This window comes from Cricetulus griseus (genome assembly GCF_003668045.3).
Source record: "Cricetulus griseus strain 17A/GY chromosome 1 unlocalized genomic scaffold, alternate assembly CriGri-PICRH-1.0 chr1_0, whole genome shotgun sequence".
NCBI lineage: Eukaryota > Metazoa > Chordata > Mammalia > Rodentia > Cricetidae > Cricetulus > Cricetulus griseus.
This window is the reverse complement of record NW_023276806.1, coordinates 139426514-139446187: the sequence shown is the minus strand read 5'-3', so window position 1 is coordinate 139446187 and position 19674 is coordinate 139426514. Positions and strand designations below refer to the sequence as shown.

The following is a 19674-nucleotide window of genomic DNA, read 5'->3' as shown; positions in this document are numbered from 1 at the left end:
AGCTGGCTGGAAATGTGATGGGTGTATATATTCTAGCTGTGGGATAAATGCAGGTGTCCCTGAAGAAACTAGAGTAGACTTGCATAGAAAGGCAGACAGAGGGTTTACATCCAAAAGCACGCTGTGCACTGATGGCTGGGGAGAAAGGACTCACTGTTAGTGCCCTCAGATCAAAAAGAAAGGACAGGAGGCAACACGAGGGTCAAGGCTCAGCTCACACAGACCTGGATGTCCAGAGCAATTCTAACACTCTTGGGGATGACCACATGTGGACTAACTGAGACGGTGACGTCATTATCCATGGTTGCAAACAATAAAGCCACATACGAATGTGCCTGTGCCACAGCTGAAGCCTGTTGTTTCTGGAAGAGTCCCCTCCCACCACGGGGAGCAACCCTAGCTGGTAGGAAGCAACAGGTACCTCTTTTCCAAGGATCTATTTTGAGAGTTTGGGTAAAGGAATAGAGTGGACCCTAGAGGAAATCCTGGGTGTCTTACAAAACTGACTCCTGGAGACAGAATATGGATTTAAACACTGAATTTGGGGCACTGTTCACACTGAATTCATTTGAATGTTTACAGCAGCAAGTAGAATTGTCCTGGAGTATTATCCCCTTTCCTAAAAATTCTAACAGTTCCCCTTCAGATTCCAAAAGACCAAGCCCCAAATGGATGGGTGCTACTTGCTATGTAAGATAAATAACTAGTAGGCTGACCACTCTATGCATCGGGTGTTTTTTTGTTTTTTCAAGTGTATGTGTGTGGTGTGCATGTGTATATACATATCCACATGTGTGCAGATGCATGTGTTGTATGTGTACATGTGGTGACCTCACTCTCTGAGGTAGGGTCTCTCAGTTGAACCCAGAGCTTGACCACATGGATGTCCTGGCAGGCATGCCTCTGGGATCAACTCCCTTCACATTTGGAGTACTGGAATTACAAGCTGGCTGCTATAACCTGGCCTTTCTGTGCATTCTGGGGACCTGAACTCATATCCTCACGCTTGCAGTGTGAGCACCAAGTGCTTTAACCCCTGGGCCATCTCCCCAGTCTGACATATTTTTAATAAGATACTTCTGAAATGATTTTCCAAACTCTGAAGCTCTACTAGGAAGGATCCAGTTTGGTGTGAGTGACAGCAAAGCTCAACTCCTCCCACCAACCCGCAACTGCCCTCCATGAGCCTCTCTCTGTCTTCCCCCACCTGGGAGCATGTAAGAATCACAGGCTCAGATTCACTGAGCCAAACGTGCGTTTTACCAAGATCCTGAGTTAATACAATCAAGTTACAAAGGATCATGGATGAGGAAATGGGTAGCCAATAGGCTCCTAAAAGCTCTCTGGGTACCACTTTCCCAGGCTTGGAGCCTGCATCTTCTGAGACACATTGTTCCTGAAATAGAAGGACTAGCATTTCACCTGCATGGGAGAGACAGACAGAGCACCAGCTGTCCCTGGGGGCACTGTGTGACTGACCTTCATGAAAGATATATCAAGCAGGTGGAATACAGTCCCAGAGCCCATTACTGCTCTTCTATGGGAGGGTGGTTGAGAGAGGCAAGTCAGAAGCTTTGACACAACAGCCTAGGCTTTCACAAGCCTCGACCTTGTCACAAAGCCACTCAAGCTCACTTGGACTGAAGGGGTGGGTCCACGAGTGGCAGTCCCCGGACTCCTCTGGTATCTGTGCATGCTTTCTCTTCTTTGTCGGAGGCAAGGAGGGTCTAAAGTCAAGAAACCGGAGGTTGATTAGCATCTTGGCTTGTCACATGAAAACAAAGTTTCCCAGCTCTTTGCTCTCTGGTTTCCTTAGTCTAACCCCAATTCTTTAAGGTTTTTTGGGCCCTCCTATTCTGAGATCTTTAATCTTCCTATATCCAACCAATCTAAGATCCACCTGCCTGAAAGGTATACTGGCAATAGTTTCAAAGCAGAGAGGACTCAGACTAAACATTCATGTGTACACTTTCCATCTGGGAATTCTCTTCTCACCGAACTGTGCCACAGTCGCCAATGGCCCTGGCTTTTCAGAGGAGGACTAGAGGCCAGAAAAGAGGCGCAAAGAAAAGAAAATTTGACTGACAGTTACTGAGAACAAACTCATTCTCAAACTGCCCTGAGCCCCTCGGCTGGAGGCAGCATAAGAAAGCAGTGTTTCACTAGGCACCAGGTGTGTTGCATGCCTTTAATCCCAGCAGAGAGGCAGGTGGATCTTTGTGAGTTCGAGGCCAGCTTGGTCTACGGAGTGAGTTCCAGGTCAGGTTCCAAAGCTACAGAGAAACCCTGTCTTGAAAAGAAAGAAAGAAAGAAAGAAAGAAAGAAAGAAAGAAAGAAAGAAAGAAAGAAAGAAAGAAGAGGGAGGGAGGAGGGGAGGGAGGGAGGGAGGGAGGGAGGGAGGAGGGAGGGAGGGAGGGAGGGAGGAGAGAGGGAGAAAGGGAAGGAGGGAGAGAGGGAGAGGGAGGGAGGGAGAGGGAGGGAGGGAAGGAGGGAGAGGGAGAGAAGTGCTTTGTCTCACCACCTGGAGTTGTTCTACATATCCCTGATATTTTAATTTTTGTTGGACGAGGACCTTCAGTTGAGGGGATTTCTAATGAACTCTCTAAACCAAGCGCACCAGGGACCCAGAGTGTCCCGTGTGCGTCTCCACACTGCCACCTGCTGGACAGGCTGTCGCTGTCCCTCCTGGGCACTCCAGCTGTGGATGCTGAGGTGGTTCATAATTAAATAACTTATCCTTTACCCAGGAAGGTGGCACAAAGGCTGCTGATGGTAAAGGCAACTCATGCCCAGATGGGAAGGTCTGGTTTGGTGGTGGGAGGTGGCGAGGTGCGTGGAGTCCAGGTGGCGGGGGGTGGCCGGGAGCATGGAGTCCAGGTATCGGTTGTGAAAGCTGCCTTGGGTTTGGCTGGACATGCTCTCTGGCGGGTGCTCGGGCAGCAGTCCAGTTGAGGTGTTGGAATGGAGGAAAGTGGCGGGGATCCTCCCTGCTGTGGATCTCGGGGTCCCACAGCATGCACCTGCAGGGAAGACAGATACGACAGGTGCCTCTCATTTGCACCACCCAGTCTTGAGTCAACCGTGCAAGATGCTATGTGGATGGACTCACCTTTGACCTGTGGAGGAGAACGAGGGTCCGATGCAGAGTAGGGCGGGGTGTCAGGGAGCTGCCGCTGCCTGGGGATTAGAAATACTGCTTTTTGTTTTGCTCTGTCTCATCCTGTTTTAGTCACCAACAGGAGGCAACCCTCAGTGTGCAGCACCACGGGGGGGGGGGGTAGGCAGGGAGGGAAGCTGAGCTCCTCCAGTCCCGCCCAGTGTGACTGGCTGGACTTTGGGTCCCAGCTCTTCTCTTCACCACTCCAGGCCTCTGCCCCCCCCCACACACACACACAGAGAATGGCAATCATTATTAGCACCCCCTCTTGGCAGTATTCTGAGAATTGGGGAATTGTCCACAGAGCCTGTACTGTAATGCTCTTAACTCAGTGTTCAATACAGTGTAAAATTCTGTCACTGAAGCAAGTGGTGGTCTTCCATCCATGCAAGGGTAGGGCATCCCAAGCTTCAGAAGGTACTCAAGGGTTCCACAAAAGGAATAAGACTCCAGTATAATGCAGGGGTGAGAAGAAGAGTTTATTTTCGTCTTTCACTATTGGGGGATGTGGAGAAAGGAGGAAAATAAGCAGAGAGGGGAAGGGGAAAGGAGATGCAGTGGGTTAGGCTATAATGACCCACGTGTGAAAATGCCATGATGACACCCATTACTTTGTATGCTAATCTTAAAAAGTAATTTTTAATAAAAATATTCTTCAAAAATTTTTATCCTCAAATTGGCTCTTTAAAATTTATTCTCCCTCTATTAATAAGGAAGAGAATACTTATCTTTATCAGTGTAAAGAAATATAGAGGCATAAGTACTGAAAGGTTTAGAGCCCCTGGACATAGGCCACAACAAACTGCATCAATAACACAGTGGCCGGTGAGATAGGATGGCAGACGGAATTAACAGACACTGCCTAGATATGGGGAGCTGGGAATCAGGACACAGCACAGAGAAATCCCATCAAACAAAGGTCCAAAACAAAGCTCAGGACACTAAAGCCACCTGAAGTTTCGAATCCAGAAGTGAGGAGCTGGAAATAGAATTGGATGGAGGTATAAGGAACAACTGGACCCTAGGGCCAGCCCCCACTCACCACTCCAAAGTTTAAAAAGTTGTTTTCTGAGGAAACAGAGCCAGGGAGACTGGTGCAGAGTGACCAGCACAATCAAGACTGCTGGGACCAACACTGAAGGATGTGCTACAAACTAAATCCTGAGGCTGGGGACACACCTTGGTGTGGAGAGCTTGCTAACACCTAGTTGGCACTGGGGTTCTAGCCTCTCCAAAAGAAAAGGAAATGTAAACACAGAACTGTAAGATCCTTCCTCAGCTTGAAATGTAAACATGGAACTGTAAGACACTTCCTCGGCTCTGCTATACACATGTCTAGGCAGGTTTAACACAAGGAAGAAACTGGAATATTGCTCCCAAGGAACTCTGAATGTGATTGTGGATAAGGAAGGGGCACAATCTTTTAATAATTTGTGATGAGAAAAATTTCATTTCTGTGTATGTACATATGAGTGCATTTATGTGTGAGTATGTCTATGTATGTATGAGTATGTGTGTATGTACATATATATGAGTGCATGTGTGAATATGTTATATGTATGTATGAATATGTATATGTGTGAGTGCATGTATGTATATATATGTATATATGTATTTATTAGTATGTGTATGTATGAGTGCATGTATGTGTGTCTATATATGTGTGTGTGTGTGTGTGTGTGTGTGTGTGTGTGTGTGTGAATGTGTGTGTGGGTGCATGCATGTATGTGTGTGCATATGTGTGTTTGTGTATGTGCACAGGCCTGAAGAAGGTGTCCGATTCCTTGGAGCTAGCATTACAGGTAGTTGTGAGCTGTCACACCATGTAGATGCTGGGAATGGAGCTGGTGCCCTCAGGTGGCCACTGAGCCATCTCTCCTGCCCTCTCCCCCATTCTGGTCACTTCAATTGGAAATCACTAACCCTCCCTATCCAATCACTCTGCAGTGAAGACCACTCTTTGAACACGACAGCTTGCACACAGCATTTACCCAGAACAAAGAAACAGCACATAATGCCATAAAGTCTGTGACATTACAGCCAGAGCAGCCAACAAAATATGAACTGCAAGAGAGTCACCAACAGCTTTCCTGCCTCTGAAATGAATGATAAGCTCCTGCCAGACCTGGTCCTCCAGCCAGTGGAAAATTTAAGTTGTGGGAGGATATAACTACCCAGAAATGCTGGAAAGTGAACAAAAGACACAGGATTCTGGAGCAACAACCAGACTTAGAGGAAGATAATGGCAGCCAGTAATGTTGGCTTACAGCTCTTAGCTGACCATAGTTGAATCACTAAGCAACTAAAACTCCACCACAAATTCAGTCTTTCAGGCCTGAAGCAACAGAAAGGGAGCTTGGAACAAACAAGACTGCTGAAAACTTAGTGGGGAGTCTTGAAAAAAAGAGGGGGTACATAGAGTCAGGGCATGACTGTCCACAACTCTTGTTGACCACTAGGCTGCTGCCTTGCGGGGTGGGGAACTAAAATTCGAACCAGTTCTCAAGAGAGTGTCTACAGTCTGTGTCTGAGCAGGATAATTGTCAAAACAAGTTATTCGCTGTTCAGAGAAATATATGAACCTCTGTACCCAGAGACTGCAATGAGTTGGTGGTTTCAACAGATTTTAAGTTTTCCAAGTCTTCCTCCCAAATTCAGCATAGCCACACATTTATCTTACTACATAGTATGTCAGCCCAAGTTCAGTGCATTGTGTGTGTTTAGCAAAACATTACAGTTCTTACCAGAGAGCTAAAAGGAAGAATTCATGAGCACTACCTTAAAAATGAGGCAAATGGTTAAAAGCAAAGAGAGTGGTGATGCACATAGCTGTTTGGACTTAATTCGAGGGTGACAGAGCAGGACACTGCATCTTCCTCCGGTCTGTGCATGTACATGCACACAAAATAAGAAAATCAAAATCTGCACATGAAAATGTGTGTGACAGTAGTCATAACATCAAGAAGTGTAACCCATCCAAATGTCTTTGAGTTAGGAGTAGCTAAACAATGGTATAAACATTTAGAGGAGCCTTTCTCAGACATAAAAGGAATGAACTAATGTGCGAAGGCCTTCTAACTGGGAGACAACAGACTCAGAGAGTGTCATAAGGCTGCAGTTATTTGACATCCTGGAAAAACTGGAACTATAGTAACAAAAGATAAATCAGCGGTTACCAAGGGCTAGGGGACTTGTTCTGTATTATAACTATAGCAGTAGTCTATGAGGTTATCAGAACTCATAACTATACCCAAAGAGTTCGGGGTCTGAAGAGATGGCTCAGTGGTAAAAAGCACTTTACTGCTCCTCCAGAATTCCATTGCCCACCATGTGTGGTTTACAAACCACCCAGGCGACCCAATGCCTTCTCTGACCTCTGAGAGTACCTACACACACATGGCATATACTCACCCAAATACACACACACACACACACAGAGAGAGAGAGAGAGAGAGAGAGAGAGAGAGAGAGAGAGAGAGAGAGAGAGAGGAAAGATTTTTAAGTGCATTGAGTTTGCTGTATAGCAGTTAAAAATAAAAGAAATCTGGAACTGGGTGTGATAGTGCACATTTAATCCCAACACTCTGTAGGCAGAGGCAGGCAGATCTCTGTAAATTCAAGGTTAGCCTGGTCTACATAGTGAGTCCCAGAACAGCTGGGGCTGTTACACAGAAAAACCCTCTCTTGAAAAACCAAAACCAAAAACAACAACAACAACAACAAAAAAAAAAAAAACAAAGAAACCTGAAATAGCTAGATCAATGTCAGAAAAACAAACAAACAACTTGGATATAAATTTCTTTCAAAAAAGTTAAGAAAATTCATAAACACTCTGCCAGACTTACCAAGGAAAAGACATTACTGACTCTGGGAGCAAAAGGAGAATCATATTACAGACCCTACAGACATTAGAATATAATAAGGAGGGGCTGGAGAGATGGCTCAGAAGTTAAGAGCACTGGCTGCTTTTGCAGAAGACCTGGGTTTGGTTCCCAGGACCCACATGGTGGCTCACAGCCATCTGTAACTCCAGTTACAAAGGATCTGGTGCTCTCCCCTGACCTCCACAGATTGTGGTGATATTTTATGATCTCATAAAGCTTGCCTGAAGATCAGAGAAGTAAAGCAGCCAGCCACTAGAGAGTTCTCACCTCTACCAATGCTCAAACCAAACGGGTGTGTAGGGGAACCTGTAACTACGCCTGCTTAGGGGCTGGATACAGGTCTGCATGACCACACCTGCAAGGGCATGGTCAGGGTGACGTAGAGTAAGAGTTTCAGGGCTGCGTTTCACTTTCGTTGCCCTTTCGGCTTGCGTACAGACTGCTGCCATGCCGGATGGCTAGGTGGTGGCTCTGTAAGTAAGGCTTTTCCCGATTAAATACCCTTATACTTGGCTCCGTATTGGTAATTTCCCACTTTAGGGGTGTCTTACCGAACCACAGATTGCATCTCCAGACTGCACTGCACCGCTCTCCACCAGGTCTCAGAATCCTTGACTGCTCTGAGACTGCACTGAGCTCCTTATATATTCGCTAGTACTGGGATTATTCTACTATTCGTGCTACAGCAGGTACTAGGCATGCACATGGTGCACATACATATACACAGACAAACACTCATGAACATAAAAATAATTACAGTATATAATAGGGAAATATAAATATCTTATGATATTGAACTTAACAACCTAGAAAAAATTAACAAATTCATTGAAAGCCACAAATAGCCTAAGCTGCTACTTACCCATCAAAAACTTGAATATTTCCCTATCTACTAGAGATACTGAACTTGTCTCAAAGGAAGGGATTTGGAAAGGCAAGAATAACCCCCATGAAAAAAATGAGATGCCCAGATGGCTTCACTGGTGAAATCTGCCCAAGCTCCATGGAAGAAATAAGATTAATTCTGCTCAAGTTCTTATTAAAACAAACAAACAAACAAAGAAACAAAAGCAGCATTCTCCAGATCATTCAGTTCTGTCACAACTGCAAAAGCATCAAGGGGAGAGCGGTGCCACTATTACTTACGAGGCTCCTAAATCGAAGTCATTGCCCAGGAATTCTTCGAGCAGACTCGTATCCAGAGCTGGGTTCTCCAGAGTGCCATTGGCTCCCTGAGCTGCGAAGGAAACTGAAAATCTTAAGAACCATGACCATTTCCGGACAACTGCTAAAACCTTGACAGGCAGACACCTAGACTCACAAGGCGATCAAACAACACGTTTCTTTTTTTTTTTTTTTTTTTTTTTTTTTTTTTGGTTTTTCGAGACAGGGTTTCTCTGTGTAGCTTTGGAGTCTATCCTGGCACTCGCTCTGGAGACCAGGCTGGCCTCGAACTCACAGAGATCCACCTGCCTCTGCCTCCGGAGTGCTGGGATTAAAGGTGTGCGCCACCAACACCCGGCTAACAGAACGTGTTTCTATTTAAACGCATCCTTCAGAAGTTGCTTCAGATCACCTTTTCCTGCAAGACTTCCCGGCTGTCTGAGGTTGGGGTAGTGCTCTTTTGTAAAACCCTGTGACATTGACCCCTTGCTTTGTACACAATTGAAAAACCTCTCTCCCTCCCCTCCCCCTTCTCCTCCCCCTTCCTCTCCCTCTCCCTCTCCTCCCCACCCCCACCACTCTCCTTCTTATATTATCCACATGGATAAGAAGTAAGCAACAATCATTTGTTGGACAGATAAACAAACAATGAGTGGATGAATAGGTGGATACATACAAGGCTGGCTTGTTGATTGATTTGATGGACCTAAGTTCAATGATTCTTTACATTTCTGTTAGACTTCCTAAAATATAATCATTCTGTCTTTCTTCTTGACTTACAAAATGAAAAAAATTTAGTTTTCACTAATTGTAACAAGTACTATCCAAATTTTAAAAGAACATAAAATATGGTATAAAAATAAGTATCATAAGGAATACAAAAGCATGCTGTGGGTTGGTGAAATGGCTCAGCAGGTGAAAATGAGCTTTGTGTACAGCCTGACCACCTGAGTATGATCCCTGGAAACTATGGTGCAAGGAGGGCAAGTTGTCTTCTGACCTCCTTGCACACACCCTACCTTCACACACATTCATCATATACACACAGTACTAAATAAACACTTTTGCCAACAGTTAAAATTACTTTATACTTAGCAAACTCAAGAGAAAAAAAATGATCAGAGTATCAAAAGGCTGCTTGGCTAAAATAAAACATAAAACTAGTTGTTCTTGTATAAATAATGACAATTAACATTCAGATGAATACAATGGGAAGAGTTCATCAAAAATAACAAAAAGCCTAAAACATCCAAGAATACACTTAAGAACACTTTTTAATTAGTTTCTTATTCTACCATACTAATAGGTTTCATTATGACATTGTCATATGTATTAATTATTATACTAGAACAATTTTTAACTAAAAACCTCCGTTCACAGCCTTTAGATCAGATTTAAATAAATGGAGAGACCTACATTGTTCTTTAGTTGAAAACTCAGTATTACAAAGGTTTTAGCAGGCATTATTTAGGATGTCTGCCCGTGCCACTGTGCCTTTTCTGCGATTGCTGCTCTCGAAAGGCCACCTGCTGTGGCTCATCTACAGAACATCTACAGAACCAGGCAGAACCAATCAATTTACTGGCCAGTGACCAACTCACTTATTTCAAGCAGCAATTTGAATGAACAGATTTGAGATCCGGTGTTTTAGATGAAGCCGTACAATAAACAGTGTTTTGAAATAATTCTTGAACAGGGTGGGAGGGGCGTGTCAGAGTCCAGATAAAACTGGCACAAGGAAATCTCCCAGGAATCTACAGGATGACCCCAGCCAAGACTCCTAGCAATAATGGATATGTGGCCTGAATTGGTCATCTTCTTTGACCAACTGTCATCAGAGAGGCTTCATCCAGCAACTGATGGAAACAGATACAGAGACCCACAGCCAAACATTAGGCAGAGCCTAGGGAATCCCGCTGAAGAAAGAAAGGGGGGATTGTAGGAGCCAGAGGGGTCAAGGACACCACAAGAAAATCCACAGAATCAACTAACCAGGGCTCATAAGGGCTCGCAGAGACTGAACCAACAACCAGGGAGCCTTCATGGGGCTGACCTAGGCCCTCTGTATGTATGTTACAGCTGTGTGGCTTGGTCTTCTTGTGTGACTCCAACTCTCTTATGGGCTTTTGGGACCTACTCCTCATACTGAGTCACTTGGTCCAGCCTTAATACACGGGGAAGTGCTTAGTCTTACAGCAACTTGATATGCCATGTTTTATTGATACTAAACAGAAATAGAGGAGTATGGGTGAGGGGAGTGGGGGAGGGACTGTGAGGAGAGTAGGGAGGGGAAAACCACAGCCTGGCTATTAAATAAATAAATAGGTAAATGAATAAATAAACAATTAAAAAAAATTCTTCTTAGCTGGATGTGGTGGCGCACTCCAAAGGCAGGAGTTCAAGGACAGCCTGGGCTATACAGTGAACTCCGGGACAGCCGGGACTACACAAAGAGAACCTGTCTTCAAACAAACAAGCAAAATATTTATTCTTTAGAGAAACAAATACATAAAATGACACAGAAAAAAAAGTAAGAGGTATATGCATGGATAACTTGAAAAGACATAAGCTACCCAAGATGAGGAAATAGTATTATAGCCAGGTGGTGGTGGTGCATGCCTTTAATCCCAGCACTTGGTTGGGAGGCAGAGGCAGAGACAGATGGATTTCTGTGAATTTGAGGCAAGTCTGATCTACAAGAGGGAGTTCCAGGACAGACTCCAAAGCTACACAGAGAAACCCTGTCTCGAAAAACCAAAAAGAAAAAAAAAAAGAAAGAAAAAGAAATAATATTATAATATATGGAGTTTTACTACATGACAAACATATACTTTGACACTGGTTATTCAGTGAACACTATGAAGAGAACACTGCTTGCTTCCACATCAAATTCCAGATCAGTCAAACATTGCTATGTGAAAAAAAAAAAATCAGGAAGATAGTCATGTATAATCATGAACATGTGACTGAGGTCATGCATGATCTTGAACATGTGACTGTAGTCATGTATGATCATGAACATGTGAGTTTAGTTCTTATGATCATGAGACAGACGAGGCTTTTCAACCATGGCATAAAAACCAGAAACAATAAAGGAATACAAGAGTGAATTTTTCTTTACAAATGTGAAGATGATTTTAAAAAAAAAAGATGATTTTTGTATAGTGAACATACATTTTTTTTAAAAAAAATCACCTTATATGGTTTTGAGGAGGAAAGAATCTTTAACATTTTTAAAGATGATAACTTAAAGCCTATGGAGAAGTAAGAAAGCAAAGGAACTCAGAAATACACTTTACCCAGACTCATGGATATTAACATTATACTACATTTGCCCTAGTCTCTCTCTCTCTCTCTCTCTCTCTCTCTCTCTCTCCCCTCACCAGGAAACATGGGGGTATGGGGGTTCACTCACTAAGGGGCAGGACACTAGGACACTGCTGGTTCCTGGGGGACTGAGTGGAAGGGTGGAGGGAGGAGACAGAGACACAGCACCTGAGACTCCAGCCCCCTCCTGGGGTCACCCAAGCAGGGAGAGCCAGTGTCCTGCCACAACCCGCCTTGTATAAACATGTACATTTTTTCATAACATTTTGAACAAGGTTTATATTGACTCAAGTTTAAAAACAAAAACAAAAAACAAAAAAGCTAAAGCAAACAAAATCACACACATCTTCCTATCAAACCTTTCTCAGCCCTTAAGCTTGCAGCCTTGTAGTGGGTATTTCAGTGCGCACTATTGCATATAAAAACATTATTTTCACAACTACAACTCAATTATGAGAATCAGGAAATTTAACATTGATACAGGTTTTTAATATAGCTTACATTACTATTCAAGCCTTACCTATTATCCCTGTATGTTATCTATGATAATTTTTTTTTCTTGTCCAGCATCCAATCCATTTAGCTGTCGGGGCTTTTTATATTTATGTTTTGAAAGGACTGGCTAGTTGTTTTATGAATTGACTAAGGGAAAGTAATATAAGCAATAAAAGGTGGAAGGTTGAACGAAGAGATGATACGTCATACTGCTAATTAATCATCATCCATATCTCAGAGCCCATCTTTCTGTTTTTTGTTTGTCAGACTTTCGTCACTATAATTAACTACCTAGGGCAAGCTAAGTTTATAGAGAAAAGTGGTTTGTTGGTTCATAGTTTTAGAATTTCAGTGGTGCTGGTACCAGCTGGTTTGCTTGGGGGCAGAGTGCCATGCAGCACTTTCCATCAAATGGTGTGAGAATGAGCACACACACATATCTATGTCTGTCTGTATGTCTGGTTTCCATTCCTGTGGACCAATCATGGGGTGCCACCCTAAACTGTCACTCTCCAAGGGCCTCATCTCGAAGTACCATAGATGGTTAAGTCTCCAGCTTTATAATTCCATTAGCACAGGAATTTGGAATAATAAACCATAGCACTACTAAAATCTGAGCCGGTTAGAAAAAAATTAGTCTGATACATCAGTGACTTCTTAATCCCCATTTCTTGGCCTTGAAAGAGTTCTTTAAAACTGGTATTTCTAGCAGCATAGAAACATTGTTTTAAATTCTACAGTCCCTCTTGTTCCCATCAAGTCATTTTTGTTGTATTAAGTTCAAGTAAAATTAATATAGTATATGTAATATTTGCTACCAAATATTGTGTTGCACACCTGTAAGCCCCAGAGCATAGGATGCAGAGGCAATGTGTATTTGAGGCCAGCCTGGGCTACACAGTGAAATGTACCTTATAAAAAAATATTGATTTCCTTAAAAATGTATTCTATCTACGAATTTCTCCTCTCTATAGATATTCAGAGAGATAACAAACATGATTATATCACTATTAACATTGGCTTAATTATAGGATTTAAGATAATTTATCATTATTTAAAAATAGCTATTTTATATTTTGGAAAAAATATGTTGTATAACTTTAAAGCAATTTTAAAGCCAAGTTGCCAGAGTTCTCAAAAATAAAGACAAAGTCTAAAATTACTTGTAGCCTTAAAACCAACAGGAAAACTTCCCCTCATTCTTATCTCCAGGCCCTGTATAAAGTGCCGGGGGGGGGGGGTCAAGCATGGTGGGATACACCTTTAATCTCTGTACTCATAAGCAGAGGAGGGCAGACCTCTCTGAATCTGAGGCCAGCCTGGACTACATAGTGAGACCGACCTCAAAATAATAAGTGAATAAACAAACAAACAAATAAGTAAATAAACAGAGAGATGATTCTGTGGTTAAGAGCACTTGCTGCTCTCAAAGAGGACTCAAGTTCAGTTCCCAGTGATCACATGGGTGGCTCACAGCTGCCTGTAACTACAGCTGCAGGGGATGTAACACCTTCTTCAGGCCTCTACAGGCACCTACAAAAGGGGGGCATACACTCACATAAACACACAGAAATAAAAATTAATTAATTAGAACAGCATCACAGACCATGCATTTAAAATGTGTTCATGGGAACTGCTCCACCAATTTCACAGTTCTGGAACATGAAGCATGATGATTTGAGTAAGATGTTCCCTATGTACTTAGGTATTTGAAAACTTGGTCCCCCATCGGTGGTGCTGTTTGGGAAGGCCTAGGAAATGTGCCTTATTGTAGGAAGTGTGGCACTGGGGCTTTGAGGTTTGAATGCCTCACCCCATTCCCGTTTGCTCTCTGAGCTTCCTGCTTGGTCCTCCACTCCACCATCATAAACACCTCAGATGTTCCGGTATTGTGAACTCAAAGGGACCCTTCTTTTTCTAAGTTGCCTCAGTTATGTGTTTTTGGTTTTGGTTTTAGGTTGTTTGTTGTTGTTTTTGTTTTGTTTTTAATCACAACGCTGTAAGTGGCATACATTCATAATACACACAGAGAAATATAAACAAACGAATTAATTAATTAATAAGATGCCATCACAGATTATGCATTTAAAACATGAACAACATGATAGTTCCTCCACCAATTTCACAATTCCGGAACACTGAGAGAAAACTAAATGGCTCAAATATTTTTTATAAAGCCACAGCTGACAGAAGTGAAATACACAAAGAAAACTACAGACTCATAGCAATGGTGGATACTATGCCCGAGTCCTAAATAATATGTGGTCAAGTCAAATTTAACAGTAGCCAGAGAGTTTATCATTAATGTACACAAAGATGACTCCATACTAGAATTTATTTATTAAGAGGAAAAATGTGTTTTGACTTTTTTTGATCAATGCCAAAAAGCATTGAACATTCCATGTCAATTCTAATGAATACTTTCATGTATTCATATACATAGCTATATACAGGTATGGTACAATGATTGAAAATTCTCATCAAGGAACACAACTGAGGGAATAAGTTTAATGATTTTTTTATAATTAGAATGATTTCCATTAGTGTTGAGGATACAATAAGATGCTGTTGCCTTGGTGATAAAACCCACGACTTAGAACAGTGGTTCTCAACCTGTGGGTCACGACCCCTTTTGGGATCAAACGGCCTTTTCACAGGGGTCACCTAAGACCATCAGAAAACAGATATTTACAATACAATTCATAACAGCAGCAAAATTACAGTTATGAAGTAGCAATGAAATAATCTTATGGCTGGGGGTCACCATAACGTGAAAAACTGTATTAAAGAGTCCACACATTAGGAAGGTCCGAGAACCACTGTTCTAGAACATCACAGGCAGCTGACATCCAGAGGTTGCCAGCCTGGTGAGGCTGAGCTAAGGCAAGCAACTGATTGCAAGCAACAGACTTGTCCCGTGCCACTTTGCTGCGGCTGACGTGGGTAAACAGACACACACACAGCAGCGTGGGGACGTTGTCAATTCCCAACCGTGTGCCTCACTTTGTGATGTGGAATATCTTGATTTCCTAGATGACACAATTCTCCTATCTTCAGAATCTGAAACAAGTGGAGTTTTATTTTATGGTTTTGGCCAACAGTAGGAAGCCAAAGGCTTCTCTTTCATCATATTGAAATATGAAACAGATGCTAGCTGGTTAGATGAGGGATTAATACATTTTGTTGGTTCTTCTCCCAGGTGTGACTTAAATATGCAGCACTTCTGCTCTTACCCACAGCAGTATGTTTTATGGTTGTGTTGGCTTCAAAAAAGGAATGTGAAGGCTTCTCTCTGTGTGTGTGTTCTGGAATCATGACACCAGTGGAGAAGAAACAACCAACTCTATTTAGAGATGTGTGGTTAAGAGCAAATGGGTGGGACATATCACAGATGTTTCCTGCATTTATAGGGGTCCCTAAAACCTGTGATGCTCCAAAATATTACTGTGGCCTTTAGTCTTTAGCTTGACTTTGAAGAAAGGCTAGGGTACAGACTACAGCATACATCACATTGTCTTTCATTGATTCAACTAGTGTCTGCCATATGCCAAACACTGTGCAATGTGTTGGAGACACAGGAGCAAAAACGGAAATGAGAACCCTCCGTGGGGGCCTGTAAGATGACTCAAGAGATAATGAAACTTGTCACCAAGTCTGATGACTTGAGTTTAATCCCCAGAAAATACATGGTTAGAAGGGAGAAGTAACTCCTTCTTGCAAGTTGTCCTCTGACCACCACCCGCATTCTGTGATGTGTACACACACACACACACACACACACACACACACACACACACACACATATACACACACACACAGGAAAAAAGAAAAATAGGAACCTTCCAGGTGTCTTGCTAAGCAAGGGTACGGCACGATAGCCACAATGTAGAGAAGCAGTAAGAAGGACATAGCCCATCAGTGATGGAAATATTACAGGACAGTGTGACGCCTTAGAGGACATTGTTCTTATTTGGCATCTTCTCTGAGGCAGAGGCCAGCTATGCCAACATCAAGGAGGGAGCATGCTGGGCAGAGAGGGTGGCAAGAGCAAGAGCAAGGGGGCTATGCTGTGCTGAGTGGGAAGCGATCCCTCCCAGGAACAGAGCATAGAAACAGAGGAACAATGAGATCAAGGCTACAGAAGCCTTTGGAAAGACATGTGATGTGATTCACACACATTTTCAAAGGTCATTCTGGTTGCTTTATGCAAAGGGATTTTAAGGGAAGAACAGTAGGGAGATGCACTGGAATGCTACTGCGGCTTCCAAAGACAATCAGAATTTAAACCTTTCATTCTGTGCTTGGCTAAATGTCCTACTTTACCTTCCTTGTGTCAACGAATCTTTATTGTAGTCCTAGGCTGTGACTGTCAGTGCTACCCAGCTTACTAGGGTCGGGATGGCTGGCAGAGGCCAAAGGAGCCTGTGCTTTGAGAGGTGGGATAATAGAGGGTGGTGAGGAAGAGTCGAGCCAGAAGGCTGGGGAAGTATCTCATTGGTAGAGTGCTTGTTCTAGCATGCTCAAAACTCTGAGTTTGCTCCCTAGTGCTGTTTAAACAAGGCATGGTGGCCCATGCTTATGGTCCTAGCCTATGGGAAGCAGAGACCAGAGGAACATAAGTTTAAAGCCATCCTTAGCTCCAAAGTGAGTCTGAGGCCAGGCTGTGCTATAGGAAACTGTGTGTGGAGGCAGGCCTGGGCTGGCTCCCCCTTGTCACTTACACACTGTGAGCGACTCTGGGCAAGTTGGCTCAGTTGACTCTGACAGCAATGCCAACCAACCACTGAGAGGACTTGCTGCTTCTACTGCTTCTCTGAGCTTTGGACAAGCCAAGCGCTAAGCAAAGCAGATGGAAGGAGAAATCTGTTTGGTTTCACATGGAAGCTCCTGCTGGCATCCCATCTGCTTTATAGGACACCCATCCCCTAACACAGACACAGACACACTATACACACCACACACAGACACACACACACACAGACACACACACAACACATACCACACACAGAGACACACACATATGCACACCACACACACACACACACACACACACACACACACACACACACACACACAATTCTGGAGGTGGAAATGGTCTCTATTCCCGAAGTCTTGACCAGTACCCCACTTGCTCTTTACTGTCCTGCCCCCTTCCCAGATGGACACAGGAGATGGGCCCTGCCTGCCATGGCTTATCCAAATGCCATAATGAACACAGAGAGATGATCCCTGCGGTAGCTAGCTTTCTCTAGAACTCCGGATCACATCTGTGCTTTCCAGACCCAGAGGAAATACCTCAACAAGATAAATTCATAGTGTCAGATAAAACTGTTTCAGGAGGTTTTACACACAGAGAGCAACTCTCAGATGGCTCTTAAAATAAATCTTGTGCTTTTAAAAATAATCACTTTTCTCTAAACGTCTTAAACACTTGCTCAGAATACCCAGCTTGCACAGCTCTCCTCCCACTCGGCAGCTCATTTGCATCCCTAGTGTCCCCTTGCTCCTGCAGGTAGGCTTCATGGCCAAGAGCGATGGCAAGGTTCTGCTCAGAGAAGGAAAAGCATCATTGGCCTCTGGGCGTGCCAGGGACGTTGTATCTCGATGGGGTGTGCAAATGAGTTCCAACTATCAGAGGCAGGAAGCAGGTAACAAATGTGTCAGATAAGAGCCATACCCTCCACGGAGCTCATCGCCAGCTTTGCACATATGTATTTTAACAGGGCGGCAATTATGTGCTGTGTGTCTGCTCTCTCTACTCCAAGCTCCTCTAGACCATGAACTGCCTCTTACTATGCAGCCCCTAAGCATCTAGAGCAGTGGTTCTCAACTTGTGTGTCATGACCCCTCTGGAGGGGGGAGTCGAATATCAGATATCCTGTGTATCAGACACTTACTTTCTGATTCATAACAGTACCAAGATTACAGTCATGAGGTAGCAATGAAAATAATGTTATGGTTGGGGGTCACCACGGCATAAGGAACTGCATTAAAAGGTCACAGCACTGATAAGGTTGAAAAACACAGATCTAGAACATGACCTGGGATATGGTAGTTATTCAATAAATATTAAGTTTGCTGCATAAACAAGGGCTTGAATGAGTTGTGATTATTGCTAGCTATAATTATTGTTAGTGCAAATCACTGTAATTATTTAGTACAAATGTGAAATGTGCCTCCATTGGCTTCCTTGGTTGGCCTCCACAATGTGCCAGCTGCCTCTTGTTCCTGCCACTGAGGCCATGAGACACTTCCACTGGTATCCTTCTCCACCTGAACCAAAGTTGTGTGCGCCATATGTGTGATCAAGTGGCACAAAAGTAACGGATACGATCGTAAACAGTAAAGTTTAAGTAGAGAGATAACAAACAAGATTTTAAGTGGAGAAGTGAAACACCACATGTATAATTTTGAAAGGTCCTTCAGCCTACAGTTGGGAGACCAGCCTGACTCAATTTCCTATCTATAAAATAAGAGTAACAGGTCTACTTCCTAGAGCTGTGAGAATTAAATGAGTTAATGCACACAAAGCGCTTAGTGCAGCTACCAGCGGAGTACGTGCTGCCTTGTATGATTACCATCAGTTTCTCTGCTCAAGAAGTTAACAGGCCAGTGAGAAAAAACAAACATGAAGATGTCATAGCAACATCTGCAACATATAGATCACGATCTGCGAGATGGTAATTAGTTATTCGATGAATATTAAGGATGTCTCAGGGCATTATGGGATACCTAACTGACTCAGCAGGGTGTCAGGAACAGCTTTAGGAACAGGGGTCAATGAGGCTACGACTGTCGGCAAGAGCAGATTCTGGGCTACTGAGTGTCATGAGACTCTGATGTGGTTCAGTGGGAACATGGTCCAGAAAGCAGGAGAGCATGCAAGAGGGTGAAGAAGCCAACTAGTGTATACTTTTGTCTGTTATTCCAAGATCACAGTTAGGTACATTGAGTTACCAGCTTAAAATTGACTATAGTAAGAATGCTTATGCCGTCAAAATGCTACAGATCAGGGTAGATCTTATTTCATCACAGGGACTTGGCTATTAAAGATAAGTGGAGTAACTAGTACAGAGTGAACAGCAGGACAGTGCACCCAAGTAAAGGACACTACTGTCCCAGGTTCCCAAGGATTTCCCAGTCTCCTGTATGGACATTTTACACTGATCTAGCCAGGATCTTATCAGCTTTTCCAAGCACAGATAACAGGACCATTGTTGAAGATGGTGACTAAATGGGCTCTCTCTGGACTTTAACATGGTATGACTGATAATTGAGAGATAAAATGAAAATAACCCTTTATTCAATTTGAGTAAATACATAGTACATTGTGCAACAGGGGACAACCTCCATGTGGGGTTTCTATAATGCTCCAAGATGCATTGTTCTAGAGCATACTATTGAACACTTGGCCTCTGGGTTTTTCTGAGAGCAAGGGACATTAGAGAGCCTGTGCATTCCCATTAAAAACAAGCTCTACAGGACTTGCCTTTTTCTATATACCAGCTTAATGGCAGATTAGGAGGCTGGATGGACAGGTACATCCTGATTTCAACTGGACACTTACCACAATTGTTCATTCCTTCATCCGGTATTCAGTGACTTTTCAATGAGGTACTATATGCCAGACACTAGAGACATAATATG

At 43.3% G+C, this 19674-nt stretch overlaps 1 protein-coding gene across 1 annotated transcript in view; it reads right to left on the bottom strand.

Moving 5' to 3' along the window:
• Myrfl (myelin regulatory factor like) overlaps nucleotides 1–19674 on the bottom strand; it is a 104420-nt gene that overhangs the window by 69332 nt on the left and 15414 nt on the right. The window contains exons 2-5 of the mRNA XM_027392668.2: nucleotides 8188–8278; nucleotides 3110–3177; nucleotides 2744–3020; nucleotides 1636–1727 (exon numbers count right to left, since the gene is read on the bottom strand). Coding sequence (XP_027248469.1) covers nucleotides 1636–1727; nucleotides 2744–3020; nucleotides 3110–3177; nucleotides 8188–8278 — 528 coding nt within the window. The remainder of the gene's footprint in view (nucleotides 1–1635; nucleotides 1728–2743; nucleotides 3021–3109; nucleotides 3178–8187; nucleotides 8279–19674) is intronic.